Here is a 24,109-nt window from a genome sequence, read left to right as displayed (position 1 = left end):
TTTTCTCTATCTTCTGGAATGATTATAAAGCGTGTATGTGTTTGTGTGTGTGTGCATTTTAACCTTATGTGTCTAGTCACTAAATTCTCCTTGTAAGAGGGATTAAGAACTTAAATTACAGTTTATATTCTACTGAATGTAATTGTTTTAGGACAAATTTAAGAACATTTCCAGCTCTTACAAAATTGGTGAGACAGAAATGAAATACCATAGAAATACAGGCTGTGAACCATAAGTCAGATATCTATCTGTAATCTCAGCTTTTCTCTTTTCATGTAACTTCTCCCTCCCTACCCCCATTATGTGATCAGTGAAATTGGGAAGCCAGGCCTTCCAGTCACAGAGATTTGACTCCAGGCTCCCAACTATCAACAGTATGGACCCCAAAATGTTATACTAAAAAGGAAATATTCATGAGAAAATTTGCAAAGTGAGATATGCCTTGAATATCTGAGGGCACTTTACAGTAAGAAAAAAAATTAAGCTGTCCCTCCCCAAATTTATAGAACTAATAGTTAAAAAACGTTGAAAAGATTCATTTTTGTACCTTTACAATGTCCCAATTTTTTTTTTTTTTTTTTTTGTCTTTTTCGTGACCGGCACTCAGCCAGTGAGTGCACTGGCCATTCCTATATAGGATCCGAACCCGCGGCGGGAGCGTCGCTGCGCTCCCAGCGCCGCACTCTCCCGAGTGCGCCACGGGCTCGCCCCGACAATGTCCCAATGTTGACCCGAATATACATGTGCTTCTCTTTCTGCAAAGCATGTTCCTGAAAGATCAAATGAATATTATATTTTGGAGAATCAACCTTACTTTCCCATGGGCTTATATTTTACTTTTAGAGATGTCAGTTCTGACATCACCATTTTAGCTTTCGGGTATTTTTATCCTTTCACCTGTCTGTGAAATAAAGGCCAATAAATATTTAAATGTTCTGCAGGTCGCCCTGGAAAGGAAACCCACAGATAGTCCTTTCATGAGTGCAAAGGTTACTTTATAAGGTTTCTGGTTCTGATGTCTCTGGTTTCCTAATCGTCACATAAAAAGAGCAATCTTGGGCAATTTCTGCCATTAAAAGAAAATGTGCCTTGCTGTCTAAAGAGAAAATACAGTCAAAACACTAAGAACTTCTAGCCATAAACATGAATTTCCAGTACTGTAAATATTCTACTGGATTGCCTTCATAGAAGGGGCATTGCCTTCGTTTACACAAGACAGTAAATGAAGTCTAATCAACATTCTGTCTACCTTCTATAACATATATAGTTACTCATTGCTAAGGGACTACCAACAAAGCAATACCATACTAATATAGGAGAATTAAAATAAGAAGGTTAAGACCTTGAGACAGATTGAGAATAGTTCCACACTAACTGTATCAAATTGGCAGGCTTTGTATTTTGTTAATATGAGGAATACAATGTGCCTCCAGATCCAAATGTGACAAATGAAATGATTGGAGTTGCTGCTGACTTTCAGCAGCAGCAAAAATGATTTAGGGCTAGAGATAGAAGTAAAGGATGGTAGATCCAGAAATCCCTCTTGCTAATGAAACCAGATACCCATACCCCGCAAAAGATAGTCATTTCTAAATTACTTACTTTGTAGATTACTCAAAGTTATTGCTTTTATTCTTTCTCTTTCTCTCCCCTTTGGGCTGTTTCAATAGTTGCTGAGTTAAAGAGAAGACAGAGTCAATGCTAAATTTTGGTTCCATTTTAAAATGTAAATGTGTTGGATAGATTATCAATCCCTGTAAGAAGAGTTTTTTCTTGGTAGTCTTTTGGGAATGAAGGTAGTAAGCTGAGTGTGGGGTAATTGTTCTATTACTGCGACTTCAAGAGAGTAAACTAATCTCTCTGTACCTTTATCAGCAGAATAGAAATGAAAATATGTACCTTCCAGAGTTGTAGTAAGGAGTGAGAGAAATAACGCATAACCTTTGGAAGTGAGAGATGTCTTTGCTTTCTTGTGTCCTCACGTCCCTCCTTGCTCAGTTTAGATTCCGTGGGTCCATCATGATAAGCAATCCCTTGAACTCACTCTCATTTCCCCTCTCTTTTCGCTGTTCTTGGCATAATGTCAACCCTGGTTAGATCCAAGTTTTCTTCAGGACAATAACAACAAAAAGAGAATGGGCTTTGGTGTCTGATGGGGGAATTCAAAGTGTGGCTCTACCCTTTATTAGCTTTCAGGAAGTCAGTTAACATTTCCAAGCCTCAGTTCCTCATCTGTGAAAGAAAATGATGATGATACATCATACAGTTATTGTGAAGATTAAATTCAGTCATGTTTGTAGCATGACAGCACAAGACCTGGCACACAGTATTCAATAAGTGATAACTGTTATTATTGGGGTTTACAATCCATGATAGTTACTTTTTCTATGCTTAGACCTAAAACTAATTTACAGATGTTCATTTCCAAACATGAATGCATGTTTTACTACATAAAAATATTTTAAAATCTTGATTTAATAGTCTCATTTAATAACTTTACTGTTTTAAAACCTTCTGTTCTTTTCCTTAATATTTTAAAGATTCAAGAGCTTTCTAATTATACTTTTTGCTTGTACACCGTACAGTAAAGAAATTTTATTTATTTATTTTTATATTTGGCAGCTGGCTGGTACAGGGATCAAACTCTGGACTGTGGTATTATCAACACCGTGCTCTAACCAACAGAGCTAATCAGCCAGCCCTAGTAAGGAAATTTTAAAAAGAAGACGAAAACTATTGTCTTAAATCTGTTCTGAATATATAAAACATGACAGAAGATACGCAAATATAAATACATAAATAAATGTATTCAGAATTAGCTGGGAAAAACTTTCAGAATAGGACTATATGAATGATTCTAAAACCTACTTTAGACAACTAGGAACATTTTCTTCAAACCCCACACTATGTAGTCCCACAGTTCTCAGTGTTTACTCATATTTAGAACACATCAGTCAAAATATTGACACTCTTTTATGATGAGTTTCTGATTTCAAAAGAAAAATCCACCTTAACAAGTGTAGCTCAAGGTATTTAAATAATTCTCCACAGTATTCTAAGGCCTGTGTTTTTTCCAGTGGATGATATTTTAGTAAAACAATGAAATGTTCCATGTTCCTTCTTATTACCACCTATCATCCAACAGCTGTAAAATCACCAGCTGCTAGGAAAAAGAGAACTAAATCAGTCTTTTAAAGCTGCAAAGAGAAAAAAGCTTTAGATCTCTTCACATAATTTCTGGGATCAAAGTACAATTTTCCTTATCACAAAACCCCTAGTCTTGTAAACATGTCAAACAGTACAAAAGCTGTAATTTATTTTTGTCATTATCAGATAAGAAGTGTATGTGGGAGAAGTAGTAGAGGTGGCTGAGATAATATATACAATATAATAATAACAGTAATATAAGTAGTGTCTACCATATCCCAAGCACTGGCCATCATACTTTTTAATCCTCACAATAACTATAGAAGGTAGATATTATTCTCATTTTATTAGGAAACTGAGGTTCTGTGAGAGTGAGTAATTTTGTATACTGTGGTGAGTCAAATTCAGGTCTGTTTGACTCCAAAGTTAGGGTCTGAATCACTGCACTGTTCTGCCTTCCAGCAAAATGAACAGATGCAGAAAAATTCAACTAGTGGATAAATAGAATGGATCTGGGAAGAAGAGGAAGCAGGAGAAGGTGGTGTTAAAGACACAGGAGGTATGTTTTAAGGTAAAGGAGGGGTGCCAATTTGTATCCCTCTTCTTATTCCCTTCTCCCAAAGAAAAGAAATGATGCTAAAATCTTATATAGCTTAAGAAATAGACTAAGTATCATTTCCATAATTTTCCTAATTCGCTATCATCAGCTACCAAGAATTCTAGTCCATAAGATCAGCTTTCAGTAATTAATTACTCATTCTAGCAACAATATTAGCTGCAGATGAATTCGCATAGTCTATAAAGCAGTGGGTCTCAAACTTTAACAAGCATCGGAATCACCTGATGGGCTTGTTAAATACAGATCAGGGGCTCCACCTCCAGAGTTTCTGATTCAGTAGGTTTGGGGAAGGGTCTGAGTATTTGCATTTCTCACAAGTTACCAGGTAATGAATGCTGATGCTACTGGCTCAGGGACCACACTATGAGAGTCACTGCTATAAAGAAAGTCAGATTTGTATGCACGTACCTACAACAAGCTGACCTGTAAAAGAATAGCATTTCTCAAGAGGATACCTTCCATTTTGCCAACACAATTTATGAAAACAATTATTTATAGCCATATACACATAATGAACGGTGTTCACAGACATGCAAATGTGGGAGGACAGTTGACCTTATGGCTATATTCTTAATGTGGCAAAAGATTATGCTTTTAAAGTGCAATTTGCTCAGCTAAGCAATGATAGGAATAAGAATATCACTTTTGAAAAAGGCACCCATTTCTGAATTTAATACCAGCTCTTTACAATCCAGAAAAAAATACAGATAAAAATAAAATGCACCTCAGTTTAGGTGTGGAAAAAATCTGAAACCAAAACTATTCACATTTCCAACCATAGCCTCTGCTGGTCCAATTGCTTATGGTTTTTTTGTTTGTTTGTTTGTTTGTTTTTTAAAGAGAGTGGAGACGTCAAGGATTCTCATGGAACTGGAGCCCTGGAAGCCAAAATAGTCTTGGCCACCTAGCCTGTTTTTTACCCCTTATCTAGCCCTAGCTCTAGGTTTGGCTTGGCCGGGCCTGGGTTAGGCACATGCTTGTTACAGCCCTAGGGAGCTCCACCAGTGCTGCACAAGTTGAAATCAGTATGAAAACTGGCTAGAAGGATGTCAGAAAACTATTATTTTAGGAGAGAATTGCTTCCAATTTCAAAGCAGCCTAAGATCAGTAAGGAAATGAGGTTTCCATTCCATATGTTGTTTAGGATGGAGACTTCTCATTTTAACATCCTTTTGAAATGGAAAAACACTTACTATATAATCCCCTTTACTTGATTATCCAGATTCTCTTTATAGGTTGATAATTTTGTTGCTGGTAGTATATTGTATAGAATAGTTGTATTTTAAGACTTCTGCAAAAAAGTTTTTTTTACCTTTGAGTAATCATCTCTTGTTAAATTTAGCAGAACGAAGAGAAACTTTTAGAATTTTTCTCTTCAGCCTCAGTAAGTGTTGCTAACTTCGAAAGTTTACATTCAGAGGACTTACTTAACAAACAAACAAAAAAACCAACTATTGTTTCTCAATGCTTACTCATGAATATTTTATAAGGCTCTTGAGAACTCTGACAGTTTATTTTGGTTGATCAAATCCATTCAGATTGAGGGCCTACTCTGTGCCATGTTATGGGGGTCTCTAGGCTTGTGTCTGTCCTTTTGCTCAGGACTCTACTCTGAAGTGGTCCTACAAGGCTTAGATTATAAGAGACAGTTGAGGAAACAAAAGGTCTACTTGCACTCCTTTCACTAATTCACTAAAATATAATGGCAGAAATTTATCAGCACTCTACCTCACATAAACTCTCTAGTTTACAGTCTAGTAGGTTTAAATGTCTCTAGAATATTTGGGTTATTTTCTATTTGAATCATATCTGAACCCAATTAATTGAAATACACCAAATTATTCTACTCTTTATTTGAAACAATATCATGTCAAAGATCCCATAGTATCTGTAAACTTGTACACATTTTCTGCATTTTCTTCAACTTTGGAAGCCCTAGATTTACTTCTAGAAGTAACAGCACTGTTTCTATTCTTGTTTCTCTCTGGCTGCTGTACTGTCATTTTAGTTACCCCAATGCTGCCCTGCACCCAGCGACTCAGCCCAGTCAGCACAAACTGTCCTGCTGGTTCATGGCCCCTGGGGGCCTTTTCCTATATCAGAGCTGGGAGAGAGAAGAATGTGGCAGTCTCCTTTTAGGTTATGCAGTAAGGATACTCTGAGGCCTTTAAAATTTTATTTACTTGCTTGGCTTTGCTCAGCAGTATCAGAGCAAAATATAAAATTAAAGAATGGGAGTGCTCTCCTACTTAGCTTCTCCTTGCCTAATCCCCATCCATAGCTCTGGATGCATCCCAACAAGGTGCTTGCTGTCTGAGCCACTCTGTATCTTTTTTGGAAGATGGTGAGGACAAGCGAACAATGACACTAATTTTTCATCACCTCCCTATTCCTATGTTGCTATCATTCAATCAAATATGTGCTGAGCACCTACTTCTAGATCAGGTAACCCACTCCATCCTGAGGGTACAAAAATCATACATTCCCTGTCCTCAGGGAGTTCAGGTCTCCTGGTGGATGTAGACATGTAAACGTTTAGAGGAAAGCACAAGTTGATGTGTGACCCTTGAGAACACAAAGTTTAACTCCACCTTAGGGTGAAGAGGGGGTCAGGCCACTCTTCAAAGAGGATTATTATTCATTCTACTGTGTGGACAGCAAAGATACCAGGCATTAAACTGAGGTTCTTGTTTTTCCCACTTTAAAAACTACTAAACAATGGTCTCCATTTACTGTCAAAGCTGGCTTCTGTGTGATAATGCCACTAATATGATTATGCCAACCTCTCTCTACTGCTCACTTTACACTTTATATCTGAAGGTCATAGTAGTAAAAACTGGCATGGGTGTTTTCCAAGGAATCTGGCTATCATGCTTGACTATAATTCTAAAATTGAAGATTAAAAAATAAGTTAATAGGTATGGAGTGGAGGAGTGGCTCAGCAGAGGAAGAAACAAGAGCATTACATCAGCATTATCTCAGGAAACTTAAGACTAACAATGCCCAAAGTTGAAGGTTAACTTATGATTTGTTTTTTTGTTTTTTAGGAGAGGAGTTGTTTTACCTACCATGTGGAATGCTCCTGGGGCCTTGACAGGTCTGAAGCCATCAACAGGTACGCATTGATCAGCATGGCCATTGCAGAAGCAGCTCCCTTTGACGATAAAATCATAGATTGCATAGTGTGTAAAATGTTGAGGCTTTGCATTCAGGTCATTTCTCTGACAGGGACAAGACTGTCGTTTTAGTAGCTGCACACGGAGGTTAGTGATTTTCAGCTGCTCCTGAACTTTGGCACTATAAGGGTTCTCCGCATCGTATGGTGGTGACAAAGCTTTGAAAATAACCTGTAAAGAGAAAATACCATGTGTATATAGGTCTGTGTGCAAACCCAGCATTGTTTGCCTAATGTAATCCTGGTTTGATTTATCCCTTTTGTCATCTGTGAGTGATAAGATAACAAGAAGTTTTTAGACTTTGATCACACATTGGCAAGAGCTGCCCTGTTATCCAAAGGAACAGGTTGGCTACCTGTTTGGATATAGAAGTACACACTGAGTAACCAGCAGAGAACTGACTCTTGAGATGAAGCCTGCCATGCAAAGATCTTGGGGGAAGAGCATTCTGTGCAGAAGGAACATCAAGTTTAAGGCCTTGAAGCAGAGTCAAGCTTGGCTTGTTCAAGGAAGAACAACAAGGTCAGTGTGACTGGGGACCAGTGAACAGTGGGAGAGTGGCTGGAGAGGTGCAGAGAGCAGGTGCAAGGTAGACATGAATAAAGCCCTTTAAAAGCCATAGTAGAGTTATTCTAACTGTAGTGGAAGCCACTGGGAAGTTGTAGTCAGAGAAGTGATATGATGTGATGTGTATCCCTAAAAAAGAAAACTCTTTACATCTGTGAGGAGAATGGGTTATAAAGAGTAAAGAACAGGAACGGGAAGACCAGTTAGGAAGCAATTGCAAAATCAAGATCCAGGAACTTATATTTCTAAATGAGGTTTGACTCTTTCAAGGATTGATCAGTTATCAAATGAGGTCACTATTGCTACAAGAATTTTTTGGTTCTCGTGTTCTGGAACTGTCTTTCACACTTGGCATATTTTCGGAATATCCTTACTGGTAGTAAATATACATCCCCTTGAGGGTCGGATTTGATTTCTGAAATTAGTCAAAAGTCACTTAAAACCAAACATAGTGAGTAAAGTACTGGTCAAGTTAGTTAACAGCACTTTTGGTTAAATGCAAGGTGGAATTAAGTAATGAGACTTTTTATTGTGTAGGTTATAGGGTAGACTAAAGGCAACTTAAAACTCTAGTTCTGAGGAGGAAACCAGAGAGGGGAAGGTTCATAAGGGATGGACTTTGGCTACTGGGAGGCCTATGGGCATCTGTGTGAGTCTGTACATACATTATGAGGGGTTAATAAGAGAGGCCCTGAGGTGGGATGGTGTTCCCTAATGGACCTATTCCTTGGGGGAGCAATGTTGGTAGAAGAAGAAAGCACTGCCAGTAGAAACCAAGGAATGTAAAAAAGAAATTCTAAAATGTATTGTAACATGAAACAGTATTTCAAGGAGGGCTCACACTAAGTTATACTTTATTATGCAAGTTTTTAAAAAGATAAAACCAATGCTCTGGTTTCTCTTCAGATCGCATAAATCTTTAGTGTTAAAAAGACAAAACCTCAAGCAATCTCATGAATTTATAAAGGAAGAGACACAGTGTTCCACTGAAAAATTCTTAAGTATATTTTCACTTTTAAGAATATGTTAAAACTCTATCAACAAAAACCCAGAAATATTTTGATAATCATGTAGTATGAAAATAAAGTAATTATCAAAACATACATTTTAGTAAAACTTCCATTTAGGGAAATGTATCTAAATGTAACTTTCCAGAAAAAGACGTCTTTAAGGAATATTTTGGATATAAAAATTTCATTTTAGAAATTGATTTTACACCAAAAGTATGAAAAGGCAAGAATCAACTGTGTAGGATCACATCTCCAGGGCTACTGGTATAGAACTGTCTTCAATGAAATAAGACTGTGGTGAGGGGATAATTCAGTAGACACTTGGCCTCCTATACCTATTCTTTATCCAGTAGCCACATAAACAGAAGTTAGATCGCATGACTCCCTTGCTTAAACCCATGCCCACTCAAAGACCTCCCATTTCTCTCAGAATAAAATACAAAGTCCTTATAATGGTCCTGCCTGATCTTTGTTCTTACAATTTATCACCACCTGACACATTATATTTGTAGTTGTTTATTGATTTACTGTCTTCCCATATTAGAATGTAAACTTCATGTGGGCAGTCACTGATGTGTTCTAGGACAGTGCATGGCACATCGTAGGTAGTCAAAAATTTTTGGTAAATGAATGAACGAATTATCACATCGTTCCTGGCATTCCTGTTATAAGTGAATTCCAAATAACTTTCTTTATGTAGGGTACCAAACAGATTCACACACTGAATTTCATGTTATAGCACCAGAAGGCAGGAGGTAAGAACTTGTGTTATAACAATAGTAATAAACAACTGAATAGTTAACCAGCATTTCTATTTCTAGCTATTTTTGAACTTGCAAAGCTTAGGAAAAGTTGTATTTTAAACTGAAACTATATTCTGTCCCATTTATCCACACGTAAAGTGGTGGAAAGCAGCATATTAGGGAATAAAAATTTCAAACAAATACTATCCTACATATCTGAGAGTCAATATAGAAGTAATGTCTTTTTTTAAAACAACATCCTAAATCAGAACATTTATTTTATATTTTGAGACATTAAAACACATACACACACACACACACATTCAATCTATTGTGGGCTTTGTGTGGGACTTATTTTCACTATGATATCTAAAACACAAACATTTCTGTTGGCTATTCATGAAGAACTCTTGCTGTAAATAATATAAATGATGTGGCTACCTCCTATTTTATCAACCATATGGAAGAGGATAGCCCAGTTATAACCAAATAAGTATTCCACTGAAAAATCTATGGTGCACATCTCTATGTTGTCTGTCCACCCTTCCTTTTCCTGAACATTGGTGACAACTGTTTGCTCTCTCTGTTCCTATCACGCATTTACCCTTGACATTTACCCCAGTTCTCCCTCCCTCCACACTCCATTCCCCCCTCATCCTGGGAATTGCTCAACACATGCAAAGCTAGAGGAAGATCTGTCAAGGTTTGTAGGAACTTTGAAGCTCTTTTGCTTCCTGAACCCAGACTGTGGAAGCTGAATGGCAGCTCTGTGCTTGGTGTGCATGACACCACAGTTGGCAGGCTGATATCAGTAGGGAAGGGACATCATGACCCCTGAGGCTGCATGCTGGAAAGGAGACAGCAGAGTGCCACAGACACAAAAGTGAACGGGAATTTAAACCATGAAATCTTTTTTCCAGAAAGGAGACGCCTTAATCTGATACCCTGGGAAATGGATCTACCCTGCATCAGGAAACAAAGAGTGCGCCAATCCAGATGCTTCAAACTTCTGGCAGGTTGCCCTTTGGGTCCCACCCAGTTTTTCTTCAAAATTCCCCAGAAGAAGCCTGTGTGGCACTACTAAAATGAAGTAAGAAAAAGTGTAGAGGCCCTCCATATACTATCAGCCTTTTCTGCTTTTTGTCTCTATCAAGAACAGGATGTATCTATGAGGCCATCACTGTTCCTTGGTCTGTGATTGCTTCTGAATATACACTCCCAACAAGATATATTTAAAAAGCCAGGGATCAAGCTTTTTGACTAGGATCAAGAATACTTTGATGTTTATGGTTTGTTAGTGCTATTCCCAGTACTTCATGATCTCATTTTTTTTAAAAATTAAGAGATCTTAATATGATTTAGTGGTTAATATTATGCTCCTTACAGAAAAATCTGTCACTCAAAATTAAGAAGACAATTAGTACCTACAATACGATCCACTCCAAAGACAATCAGTGATACCACCATGATAGCTTTTCATCTAAACTTCTTTACATATAAAATATAATGTAAACAGCTTTGTATACCTTCTCAATATTCTTCCAAGTCAATAAATATACCTCTACATCAGTTGTTCTCAAAGTGTGGCCCCTAGATCAATGGGATCCCTAGGAAACTTCTTAGAAAGGCAAATTCTTGGGCCCTTTCCTAGATCAATTAAATTAGAAACTCTGCAGGCAGGGCCCAGCAATCTGTGTTTCAACGAGCCCTCCGCTGATGCACAAAAAGTTTGAGAAACACTGCTACATCATTTAAAAACTGCTTAGAATTACATTGTATGGAAATGATGTAATTTATTTAGCTAGGCTGCTGTTGTTAGGCAACTAGGTTGTTTCCAACTTTTCAGTGTAACCACCTATGACAAACAATTTTGTGTTGTAGTTAAAACATAGATATTTATAATAATTTCCTAAAGATACATTTCCAAATGTAAAATCAATGGGTCAAAGGAAATGAATAATTTTAAAAGTATCTAAACTTCTGAATGAATTGTGGATGCTTTTCTACCTAATCTTTCGAATTTTCATATTTTTCTGGTCTTGTCTGACTTTTCTAAGCCTGGGATCCCTCAAGCTTTGCCTGAGGATCTGGATACTTAGCTCAGGTTCTGCCATTTCTTATGTCCCAGTGTGACAAAGAAATCCTCAGAAAGTCCTGAACATGTTAGAACCACATATATCATCTTTTCTAGAATACACACACACACACACACACACACACACACACACACACACACAATAATGCTAAGAATTAGTAAAAATAGCATTCTTTGTGACTTATTTATGCTGACTGAAATGAAAATTTAAACAGTATCAACACAGTGTGTACATTATAAAGAGTAAGTATTAGGTATATATGCAATAGTCAAGAAACTGTTTCAGAATTGAACTCATACCTTATATATTGCTCCGCCCTAAAATTTTATGGCCTATGTCGAATTATAATAATTCAGGAAACTTAGTTATTACATTTTTTAAAAAACGTGGGTTTTTTTAGCTGCTAGGTTGAGGAATATTTCAGGTCCAAGTCAGTTACATCCTGTGGACTCCCTTGGAACTTGTTCTTTCCGTGATAGCACTTTTACACTAGTCTATTGTTATTGCCTATTTACTGGATTGTATCTCACATTAGAATCGGTGGTCAAAGGGCTGGGATCTTGTTTGTCTGGTTAACAGCTGTGTCCCCCAGCATGTCCCACAGTCTCTGGCACATTGAAACATTTCATAATTACCACTGAATGAATAAATGAATGAACCAGATATAATTTTAAAAGGAGAAGCCAAAGAGGGAATGGGGTTTAGAAGGATAAAGAAAGCAAGATGCTCTTACCATAAGTTCTGTACTCTTGAAGAGAAGTATGTGAACATACCCACATACTAGTATGTATAAACACCTATGTAAAAGTATGTAATACATTACAAAATGACTTTATGAATTCCTTCTCTTCAGTAACACACAAGGTCTATTTTAAGAAAAAGGATCAGGGAGGCATGAGCAAACACCCAAAGAAATACAAATATTAGATCTTTTCCATGGTTTCTGGTCTAGTTGTCTTATTTACCAAAAATGGAAGCTTCAAGAAGATAACTGCATTTCTTTGCTAATGGTTTTTGAAATCTTAGATAGCTTCATATTTTCAAAGAAGCAGTCTTTGGTTTCAGTGATTTTCTCCATTGTTTTTGTTTTCTATTTAATTGCTTTGCTTTGATCATTTACTTTCTTCTGCTTATTTTAGATTTAACTTGCTGGGGTTTTTTTGGGTTTTTTTTACTAGTTTCTTACAGTGAAAACTTAGGTCAGTGATTTGAGAGCTTTCTTTTTCCCTAAGTACTTCTTTAGTTGCAACCCACAAATTTTGATATGTTGTGTTTTCATTTTTATTCAGTTCAATATACTTCCCAGTTTTCCTTTTGCTTTCTTCTTTGACCTACGGGTAATTCAAAAGTATGTTATTTAATTTCCAAATATTTGTGAATTTCCCAGATACCTTCCCATTATTTATTTCTAATTTAATTTCATTGTGGACAGAAAACAAACCTTATATGCTATGAATCCTCTTTCATTTATTGATACTTATTTTATGGCCCAGTATATGATCTATCTTGATAAATGCTCCTGTGCCCTTGAAAAGGTGTAGGTATCTCTGACTATGAAGATCAACTTATCTATTTCTCCTTGCAGCTTTTGCTTAATGCATTTTAAAGTCCTGTTATTGGGTGTATAAACATTTAGGACTGTTATATCCTCTTGCTGAATTGACTCCTTTATCACTGTGAAATGTTCCTCATTATCTCTTGTAATATTCTTTGATCTGAAATCTACTTTGTTTGATAGTAATATAGCCACTCACACTTTCCTTTGAAGTGTGAGCATGGCATATCTTTTTCCATACTTTTACTTTTAACTTAGTTATGTCTTTATATTTAAAGTGAGTTTCTTGTAGGCAGCATAGTTGATCTTTTAAAAAATTTTATCCAATCTGATAATGTATGCCTTCGATTAAAGTGTTTACATCCTTTATATTTAATGTGATTGTTGATATGGTTGTGTTTAAATCTACTATCTTGTTATTTGTTTTATATTATGTTCCCTTTCTTTTTTTGTCTTCTTTTGGACAGAATATTTTAGGGTCTCATTTGTCTTCTTTTTTGTTAAAACTCTTTTTTTATAGTGGTTGCTTTAGGGTTTATAGTATTCATCTTAAACTAAACACAATCTACTTTTAGGTAGCGTTTACCAGTTCACATATAGTATAAAAAACTTACAAAAGTATATTCCTATTTTCCCCCCTTGCCCCTTATGCTGTTGTTGTCATGAATTTTAGTTCTATGTATATTATAAACTCCATAACACATTGTTAATAATTTTTCTTTAAAAAGTCAATTATATTTAAAGAGATTTTTTAAAATAAGGAAAAAGTATTTTACATGTGTCCACATTTTCCCTTTTTGATGATCTTCCTTCCTTTTTGTAGATCCAGATATCCATCTGGTATCATTTTTCTTCTGTCTGAAGGACTTCCTTTAACATTTCTATAATGTAGGTCTAATGGTGATAACTTTTTCCCCTGGTTTTTCTATGTCTGGAAAAGGCATTATTTTATCTCCATTTTCAAAAGATATTTGTGCTGGGGTATAGAATTCCATATGACAATTTTTTTTCTTTCAATACTTTAAGGTTTTTTCCCCCACTGTCTCCTGGTTTGCATTGTTTCTGACAAGAAGCCTTTCCATTCTTATATTTATTCTTCTGTACATAATGTGTTATTTTTTTCTCTGGCTGCTTTTAAGCTTTTCTCTTTACCATTGTTTTTTAAACAATTTGATTATGATATATCTTGGGGTAATTTTCTTCTCATTTCTTGTGTTTAAAGTTAGTTGCACTTCTGGGACCTGTGGGGTTATAGGTATAATCAAATTTAGAAAATTTTAGCCATTATTTCTTAAAATTTTTTCTGTCCCCCTCTCTTTTCTCTCTTTTGAGGACTCCAACTCCACATATATTATATTGTTTGAAGTTGTCCCACTACTCACTGATGCTGTATTTATTTCTATTTCTGGCTTTTTTCTCCATGTTTCATATTGGATCATTTCTACTGCTGTGTTAAGCTTCACTAATCTTTTCTTCTACAGTGTCTAATCTACTAATCCTGTTCAGTATACTTTTAAATTTCAGACAGAAATATTTCAACAATGGACAACAGTTTTTCGCATGCCTCTGCTTAACATGGTCAATCTTTTCTCTACCTTTTGAACATAAGGAATACAGTTATAATAACCATTTTAAAGACCTTAGCTATGAATTCTACCATTTGTGTCATTTCTGGGTCTGTTTCTATTGATTTATTTTTCTCCTCATTATGGATTTTATTTTCCTGTTTCTTTGCAAGCCTTGATTGGCTATCAGACATTGTGAATTTTATTTACCTATTGATGGGTGTTTGCCTTGTTGTATTCTTGAGCTTTTCCTTGGATGCAGTTAAGTTACTTGGAAATAGCTAGATCCTTTTGATGCTTGCTTTTAAGTTTTTTAGGTGGGACCAATGCCTCCCTTAATATACTAATTCTGCTCCTCTACTGAGGCAATACCCTTCTAATTCCTTTAATAATGATTTACAAGGTTTTTCCATGCTGGCTGACCATTCTTGGTCCCATGTGACCTCTGGTGATTGTTCCCTCTGTTTTTTAGGGTGGCTCCTTGTCTGGCCTCAGGTAGTTTTCTTACACACATGTGCTGATCACTACTCAGCTGGAGGCCCTGCAGATCTCTGGAAGTTTCTCCCAGTACAGCACTCTCCTCTCTGGAACTCTGCCCTGCAAACTCTAGCTGCCTTGGCCTTCCCAGACTCTCTGGTCCTTAATTCAGGAAATCTACCAGGCTCTATCTTCATTCCTCCTGCCTGCACTGCAGCCTGGACACTCTCTCTAGGCAGTAAGCTGGGGCAATTGTAGGTTACACCTCATTGGCTTGCCCTCTCTCAGGGGTCACTGTCCTGTATTGCCCAATGTCCAATACCTGAAAACTGTTGTTTCATATATTTTGTTCAGTTTTTTAGTTGTTTCAGGCAGGAGAATAAAACTGGGCTTTGTTACTTCACCCTGGCAGAAAGGTGAAGTCTAAAAACCCAAGGTAGCTTAACTTTTATAAAACATAATTAATAAAACTGAACATGGACTAAGACCTTATTTTTATACACAAATATATAGAAATGACATATTGAAAGTTTTATCTTAAAGCTAGGAGTGTGGTTATACTTAGTAGATAAAAAGGCATGAAAACAAATGGGTTTTCTTATTGGGCATACTGAACTAAGAAATGTAAAAAAAATTTTGTAAGTTTACTCAATAATTCTATGTTTTAGTAATTTGTATCTTAATAGACAAGCAAACCCTCATTATAACTTTTTAAATAATTTATAATACCTATTATAATCTTCTGCTTTACACATTTTTTATGCTGTTTTGATACATCTTTATATCCCCAACATCTAGTACAGTGTCTTATAAATTCTCAATAATACTTATCAAATGAGTCAATATAGAATTATGTTCATACAGGTTTCTTTTAATTTTAATAAATATAACTTATTATATTTATGCTATTTTATAAAATAAATTTTATTTTTATAATATACATTTTATTCATAAGAGAAAATACTAGGTATATACTACCTCATAATTAGCTTTATCATTTTACAAAATATCTTAATTGTTTGCTAATCTTATACCCCCTCCAACATGGCTAGTAAAACTTGATAGAAAAATGGATTTAATATTAATCGCTACTTTTTGAATGCCATATTTGAATAACGTATTTTCAGTAAAAAGTTTATACCAACTGCAAGAATGACTACAAAACATTTAGAGAGGAATCCCTGGAACTATTGCCTAATATGATTTAATAAACAGACAAATCATCTCCATAGTAAAAACTATTTCTATGTAAGAAAAACACTCACACATTTTCTCTATTTGAGCCTGGTTAGAATAGCATCTATATTGAGAAACATGTCCAAATGTAAATATATTATAAAACATTTAAATAAATACATTATAAACATTTCCAAAAGTATTATTTGTTTCATGTGGTTGTTTAGTAGTTAGTTACAAATAGCACCTGGTTAACTCAGATGAATCTTTTTACTGCACATTGACAACTATTCTGATTATTGTTAGGTTGACCAACACACCTAAAAACTAAACATAGAAACTGATATATTTGTCTCCATTTCTACTGTTTATCAATCTACCTAAAAACTTAAACCTCTCATACTTTTTAGGTTCTTAAAATGTATGATTCACACATTCTAGTTTTTGTATTGTTACCTCATTTAACAAAGGGAGGTTATACTTAATTGACTCAGCCAGTTGCTGACACCACTGAAGCTGAAGTTTTAGGTATCTGAGTTGAAAAACTCAGAGAGCATACATTCTGTGAGATAAGTACGTGTGTCCTACTATGTTCTAAATTAGGTTTGCTGCTCTCATGAATAGGTAGCCTTTTGGAAAGTATCAGAAGTTTCAGGCTTTTAAAGGGTTGCAATGAGTGGGAGTTCTGGTTTCATGGAGAGAGAAGGCTGCACAAGGAGAAGATAGCGTAATTGACATGTGGGTGTCTGCAGTGGAGCAACTGGTTGGTTTAATTTTAGAACATTTGTCCTTGACTGTGCCACTTTAACTGAAGCACCTACTTGTCTTAGAGAAGTGTGTCTGTCTTTTGGGCAGCACCAAAATCCTTTTGCTTATACTCTGGAGCATTAGGCACCCTGTTTCATCAGATAGCCCACCTTTTAAAGTGGGAGAGTCTTATCTTCCGAGATAGGACAATATAACCTAATAAAGCTCTCAATGGAGCAAGCTGAGGAATGCAGTGCACTCAAGTGACTTACTTGTACGATAATAACCTCGATTTGTAGTACACAAAAGCCTCTTTGCATGTTTCAAGGGCATATTTACAGCTTTAAAGTGATGAAAAGGCAACTTCTTAAATATCTTCATGAGGAAGGGAAATGACAGAACTGCAAGGAAGAACGAGGATCAAGACAGGAGATCAAAATAAAAATAATGATTGGGGCTACAAATAAACTTTTAAAATTCTTCAGTACTTGTGGAATCCTAGCTTTTCCTTTGCCCTTGGTACTTGGAGTCAAAGGATTTGAGTCTCAAAAGTTTTTTTTGCAATCAATGGCCTAGTCCAACTAGAGGAAACAGGCTCAGAGTGCTTACCATGATTTGCCAAAGGTCAACCAATAAGTTGATAATGGATTTAAGACTACAGCCCAATTTCCTAACTTCCAAACTAATGGTTTTTTCCACTACATCCCACTTTATACTTGTTTTGCAATTAGCCATCCCTGGATTAAAGTTAAATTTAAAATAGGGGATTAAAGAAAACAGTATATATGATCTATCCCACCTTCACTTGTCATCCTAATAATAGATGTGACTAACTGTGCCACTTTTATTCTATTAATGGATGTGACTAACTGTACCCTTGATAAAAGTAATGATACCTGCTCCTGCTTGGCTTACAGGGATGCAGTGAAGGTACCAGATGTAGAAATGCCTTGGAAAATCACTGCTCTTTGTAAATAAAATTGATTGGTTTGTAGCCTTTTACTTCCTGCCTTGTTTTTACCAATCTCCCTTCTTTGAGACTGAGCCCTATCAGTGAATGAAGCTCAGTGGCTAGGATTCATTGACAGGCCTCTTGGATACTGATCGTCTGTCTACTTGGGTAACTATGTAATACTGATCATCTCTGTTTCCTGTCACCGTCTTGGCCCACAGTTAGGAATACCCTGATACTTCATCTTGGAGCATTGATAACTTCTGTTTGCCTGACCTATGCTAGAAATTGCATGTGTAATCTTCCTGCTTTCCCTGCCCATCCCTCCCAACTCTTGTTCCCTCTCTTTGTACCCAACTTTACACTCCAGCCATACTGAACCCCTTTTTATTCCCAAAACTCCATGCATTCATTTACTCCCTTCCCAGCTGTTGCCCACACCATTCCCCCTGCCTGAAACCCTGTTCACACCTCTGTCCATCCCACCTATTGCCCCACCCCCTGACTTGACCAACTCATACCTATCTTTTAGGTGTCATCTTAGATGTCACTCTATTCAGGAAGCTTTCTGCACCATCCCTCTCCACTGCAGGTCCTATGTGCTACTTCAAGCACCTGTTATTTCTTCCAGACTTAGAATTTACCATGCCTGTTTTTTAATTTATTTAATAGCTTGTATTCCTCTCTAGACTGTGAGCTCTGTGAGTGCAAGGGAACTGGTGTGTTTGCCCACCAGTGTAAGGCCAATGCTTGGAACATAAAAGAGTTAACACATATTTGTTGAAAACTCATAATCATGCTTAATAATGATTTACATTTTACAAGCTGCTTTCATTTTTATTATCTCATTTCACCCTTACATTAAACCATACAGTAAAAGTATGGTATTATTCAGTCCCATTTTTCAGATTCAGAAACTCTGAGAAGATATAAATTAACTTGTCCAAGGTCACCTACCTAATAAGTGGCAGAGCTAGTATCTGAACCTAGTTTGTTGGTGTCTAAATTCAGTCTTATTACCATTACATCACAGCTGACTTAGTTTGGTTATAGAATACTTTAAGGTATTGAGCAGGTGATCAGGGGAGCGAAATGATCAGAGCTTTTCTTTGGGAGAATTAACATGGAAAAGAGAAGAGTCTGAATCACAGCAGAGGCAGTCGGGGGAGTAGGAGAGGTGGGCGGGGCAGGGATAGGTAGAAAACAGCCACATGTGAGAGGCAAAGATAGGAATGCCAGAACAAAAAACTAAGAACTAAAGGTTAAGCTTTGGGGGCCACCCATGGTTAGATGTCAGAAAGAAGAGACAGAAATAATATAAAAAAGGATCAGTGAGCAATGTAGGAAAATAATGAAAATTCATTATCATAGAAGCCCAAGGAAGTGAGAATGCAAATTAAGAAAATGTAATTAACAATGGTAAATGCAATTCAGAAGATAAGAAACAAGACTGTGAAAACCTTAGTGGGTTTGGCTGGATAAGAGAAGACTTTTGAGAGGTTAAATGGAATGGAATAAGGGACAGTTTGTAAAGGTTTCAGGAAAGAATAAGGGACAAGAAAATGGAAGCAAGAAAGAAGTGATTGAAGTGTTTTGGCAGTTTGTTTATTCATTCATTAGTTGATAGACATTTGGGTTGTTAGCTTTCGGCTAGCTTGAATAAAAGTGCTGTGACCATTCACATATAAGTCATTATGAGAACATTCGTTATCATTTTTCATGGGAATTTAGGAGAGGAGCTGCTAGATGGTATGGTAAGTGCATGTTTATAAGCAACTGCTAATCTGTTTTCTGAAGTGGTTGTACTCTTTTTGCATTTCCTCTAGCAATGTATAATGAAAGTTTTAATTGCTATAGACCCTAACCAACACTAGTATTATCAGTCTTTTTCTTTTTCTTTTTTTAAGGCTGTGCTCAACCAGCCTGCTGAGCTAACTGGCCAGCTCTATCAGTCTTAATTTTACCCTTCCTAGTGAATGGGAGCAGTATCTCATTATGGTTTTAATTTGCATTTCCTTGTTGACTAATGGTGTTAAGCATCTTTTTATGTTTGCATACATCTACTTTGGTGAAGTATCTATTCATATCTGTTGCCCATTTTTTTATTCTTGTTTTTCTTCTTATGAAATTATAACAGTTCTTCATGAATTGACATAAAAATATATATTCAGATATATGGTTTGCAATTATTTTCTCCCAGTCTGTGGTTTGCCTTTTTATTTTCTTAACAGTGTCTCAATAGCAAAAGTTTTAAATTTTTATGAAGTTCAATTTATCAATATTTTCCTTTCATGGTTTGAACTTTTTGTGTCTCATCTAAGAAATGCTGCCTAGTTTGAGGTCATAAATATTTTCTCCTATGTTCCATTCTAGAAGTTTTATAGTTTTTAGCTCTTACATTTAGGTCTATAGTCCATTTCTAGTGAATTTTTGTACGTTGTGTGAACTAAGTATTGAGGTTCTCTTTTTTTCCCAAATACTGAATGTCTGATTATTCTAGCACCATTTGCTAAAAAGACTATCCTTTCTTCATTGAATCAACTTGGCAACTTTGTTTGGTGACCTGTATGTTTCTTTTGCTTGAGTTTTATTGAACTTCTTAGATCTGTGGATGTATAGTTTTCATTAAGTTTGGAAAAAATTTTCCCATTATGCCTTCAAATATTTTTTGGTCCTCTGCTTCTTCTTTTAGACTCCAATTACATGATTGTTAGACCATTTAATATCATCCCATAGTTCACCGATGCTCTTTTCTCCCCATCCTCTTCTCTCTGTGATTTGTTAATTTATAGTTTCTATTGCTATCCCTTTGAATTCACCAAACTTTTCTTCTGCACTGTCTAATATGCTATGAATCCTTAGTATTATATTTTTCATTTTAGATAAAGCATTTTTTCTCTTCAGAAGTTCCATTTGGATCTTTTTTTATATCTTCCATTTCTCTGCCCAACGTATTCATGTTTTCTTGAACGTAGGGAATATATGTATATATATAATAGCTGCTCTCCTACCCTTGCCTGCTAATTCTACTGGCTTTGCCTTTTTTGGGTATGTTTCCATTAATTGACTTTTCTTCTGGTGAGGAGTCATATTTTCAGGCCTGGTAATTTTTTTTTTTTTTTTTTGGTCTTTTTGTGACTGGCTGTACCGCGCTCAGCCAGTGAGCGCACCGGCCATCCTTATGTAGGATCCGAACCTGCGGCGGGAGCACTGCTGTGCTCCCAGCGCCGCACTCTCCCGAGTGTGCCATGGGGTCGGCCCAGGCCTGGTTATTTTTGATTAGACATTAGACATTGTGAATTTATGTTGTTGCTTGCTGGATTTTGATGTATTTCTCTAAGAAGGGTTAGACTTTGTTCTGGCATGCAGTTGATTTACTTGGGATGAGTTTGATCTTTTTGAGGATTGTTTTTTTATTTTTGTAGTCTTTATTCTAGGGCTAATTTCACCACACTCCTATGTCTTTCTGACGACTCTACCTGATGCCTGTGAATTATGAGATCTTTCAAGTCTGAACGGTGGGAAAATGAATTGTTCCCAGCCATGTGGCAATACTAGGAATTGTTCAGCTACTACATTCTGGGGGGGTCTTCCTCCACTCTTATAGAGTTTTAGCTCACACATATGCAGCTCAGTATTCAAAGATATGAGGAGAACTTTGTACAGATCTCTGGAATTTTCTCTTTATGCAGCTCCCTCCTTGTTTGGTGTTCTGCTCCACAAATTCTAGCTGCCTTGGCCTCCTTGAACTCTCATCTCTGTCTCTTTAACTCAGTGGGACCACTGGACTCTGGGCTTGCCTTCTTATGCTGTGGCTTGGAAATGTCCCATCGGTAAGCTGGGGCAATGTAAGTAGGGCTTGGTATATTTGTTTCTCCTTTTTCAGATCTCAGACTTGTGCTGCCTGTTGTCCAGTGTCTGAAAACATTGTATAGTTTGTCTGGTTTTGTAGTTTCAAACTGTGGGAGGGCAATTCCTGTAGCAGTTAATCCTGTAGCAGAAATCCCATTTCAAATTGATAATTTTTAAGGTGTTGCAACTTTTGGAGTGTCAAGAATGAGACAAAAAGAAAAACCTATCTAATTTTAAGGAGATCAGTTTGAATATTTAAAAGTAATTATTCTTTCTTTCTTATTCCTTCCCTATTCCACCTCTCCTTCCTCCCTAAAAGGTAGAGAATTTTACTTGAGATTTTTCCTTTGAGCAAATGAAAGTTGCAGGGATTGCTTTCTACATAATTTGTTGTACTAGGAGGCATATGCAGTATCTAAATAGCAAAAACTATACTTTTGCAGACATCCTTCTCCCCACCCCTGATGTAGATGACAATTATAATAGCTCTGTGTAGATATTTCACTTCTTGAGCTAAAAGTCCTTACACTTTCACTATGGCCCTGTCATCATTTGACATGATCAGAATAAAACTATTTATAGTCTCCTATGTTTCAGTCACTTAATTGTAATGTTGAGGTACTTCAATGCAGAATGTAAAATTATGTGTGTAATGATAGTGAATTTTCTTAAGGCAGGACAGTAGAGATATTCTTTTAAATAAAGTGCATTAAAAGAGTTATCCTTGGTTCTCCAATTTACCTTTGAAACCTAGTCATGCTAGAAAAAAGATAAACCATGAATGCTCAGTTGTTAAAATCCAGAAAAACTCTATAAAAGTCTACCTAATTATATCTACATTCTATAAACACATAGTTCTGTTCTTTTATCCCTCTCTTTGAGAGTAAGACAAGTCTTAAACCCCAACAAGACCAAATGCCAGTGAACTTATCCATTGTTGCCAAAGTTTTGAGCCATGTTTTCATGTTAAAGGCATTAAAATAGTTTTATTCCCTTCTGTTTATCCCCTCAATTACTCTTTATTATAAAAATGCATATATATATATATATGCATTTATGTGTGTGTGTGTGTGTACATATGCATTTATATATATATTTAAAATAAAAACTTTTCCTGATTGGGTGCCACAGAAAACCACAGTTGGCAAGTAGTTTGATGTTAAAACTAGCTTTCTTGTTGAACATATGTGTGCCTTTTGGGGAAGATTTCCATAATGCAAACTTACATTAGAACATGTTTTCAATTTTTCACCCAAGAGACTTTATCAGGAACAACCAAAAAGTCCTGATTAAGGTTTAAAGTAAAATTAAGCTTTAAACATTGTTACTCTGCTGGGGAGATCCTGGCTACCAAACAAATAGACTTCAAAGGAACCTCCCAACTTGCCCTAAGCCACAGACAAATATTTGCTGTTACTTTAGTACTAGGTAGGATAGGGCCACTTTCTCCTTCACTTGTAGGAGACCTTGAGGAGAAGTATTAATTACCACCATGAAAAATTTTCCCAATAGAGATGAATCTGACATTATCTTTTTCCCATTAAGTTCCAGTCTGAAGTATGAGGATTAGTTGCAAGAATTGAATTAAGGAAGAGACCTGAAACCTGAATGAGAAGGAAAGACCCAGAAATAAAGACCAGCAATTGGTTTTAAAAGTAAAAAAGCTGATATTATTTTCTCTGCTTTGCCCTATATGTACTGAAGTACAATCAGTTCAACTGAAAAACAGGTCTAATTCATATGATTCATAAATATAGAAAACAGTAAATACTATAAGATTAGTCTGTTTCCTTCTGCTCACAGAATAGAGATTTATATAGGAGAATTGGAAGTACAGAATTTTTCAGGATATTTAAGCCACTGGGCTTACAGAGCAAGAAAACTCTCAGTGGATACTCTGGGCCCAAAGGAGAAATTGGCAAACAAATTAAATGTCATTTCAGCTTCAATAAATGTTTCTTTCTTATACATTTAGATAACAAAAAGACATTTCTAACCTGGATAGATTGCAAGCTTGGCTAATATAAATTCTTATTGTGTCTCCTATCATCAGTGTCATTTTTTGTTTCTAAATAATGGCAGAGCCATGAATAAATAAGATAAAAATCCTAGGTCTATGTGGCATTAAGCTTTTTAATAAAGAAATAATTTGTTAATTAATTAAACCATTACTTATTGAGGAAATACTTTGTATCAGGCACTGTGGATACAAAATGGTACTCTGGATACAGAAATGATCAAGAAAATTAATAATGCGTAAGATCTCAATCGTCTCCTAATTTTTAAAAATATAGCTCTATCAAAAGAGATGTTAGAAAACAGCTCAAATAATTTTAAGAATCAGAAGGGAACATAAGTACACCTAACCCAAATTTCTCAATGCAGGAAGTTCTTCTATAATAGCTGATACCTATCTGTTCTCTACTA

At 36.0% G+C, this 24,109-nt stretch overlaps 1 protein-coding gene across 2 annotated transcripts in view; it reads right to left on the bottom strand.

Annotated features, from left to right (window-relative positions):
• NTN4 (netrin 4) overlaps positions 1-24,109 on the bottom strand; it is a 94,599-nt gene that overhangs the window by 54,454 nt on the left and 16,036 nt on the right. For both annotated transcript variants that reach the window (XM_063075405.1, XM_063075406.1), the window contains exon 3: positions 6,835-7,113. In XM_063075405.1, the coding sequence (XP_062931475.1) occupies positions 6,835-7,113 (279 nt within the window). The remainder of the gene's footprint in view (positions 1-6,834; positions 7,114-24,109) is intronic.

This window comes from Cynocephalus volans, chromosome 12, assembly GCF_027409185.1.
Source record: "Cynocephalus volans isolate mCynVol1 chromosome 12, mCynVol1.pri, whole genome shotgun sequence".
Taxonomy (NCBI): domain Eukaryota; kingdom Metazoa; phylum Chordata; class Mammalia; order Dermoptera; family Cynocephalidae; genus Cynocephalus; species Cynocephalus volans.
This window is presented reverse-complemented; position numbering and strand designations above follow the sequence as displayed.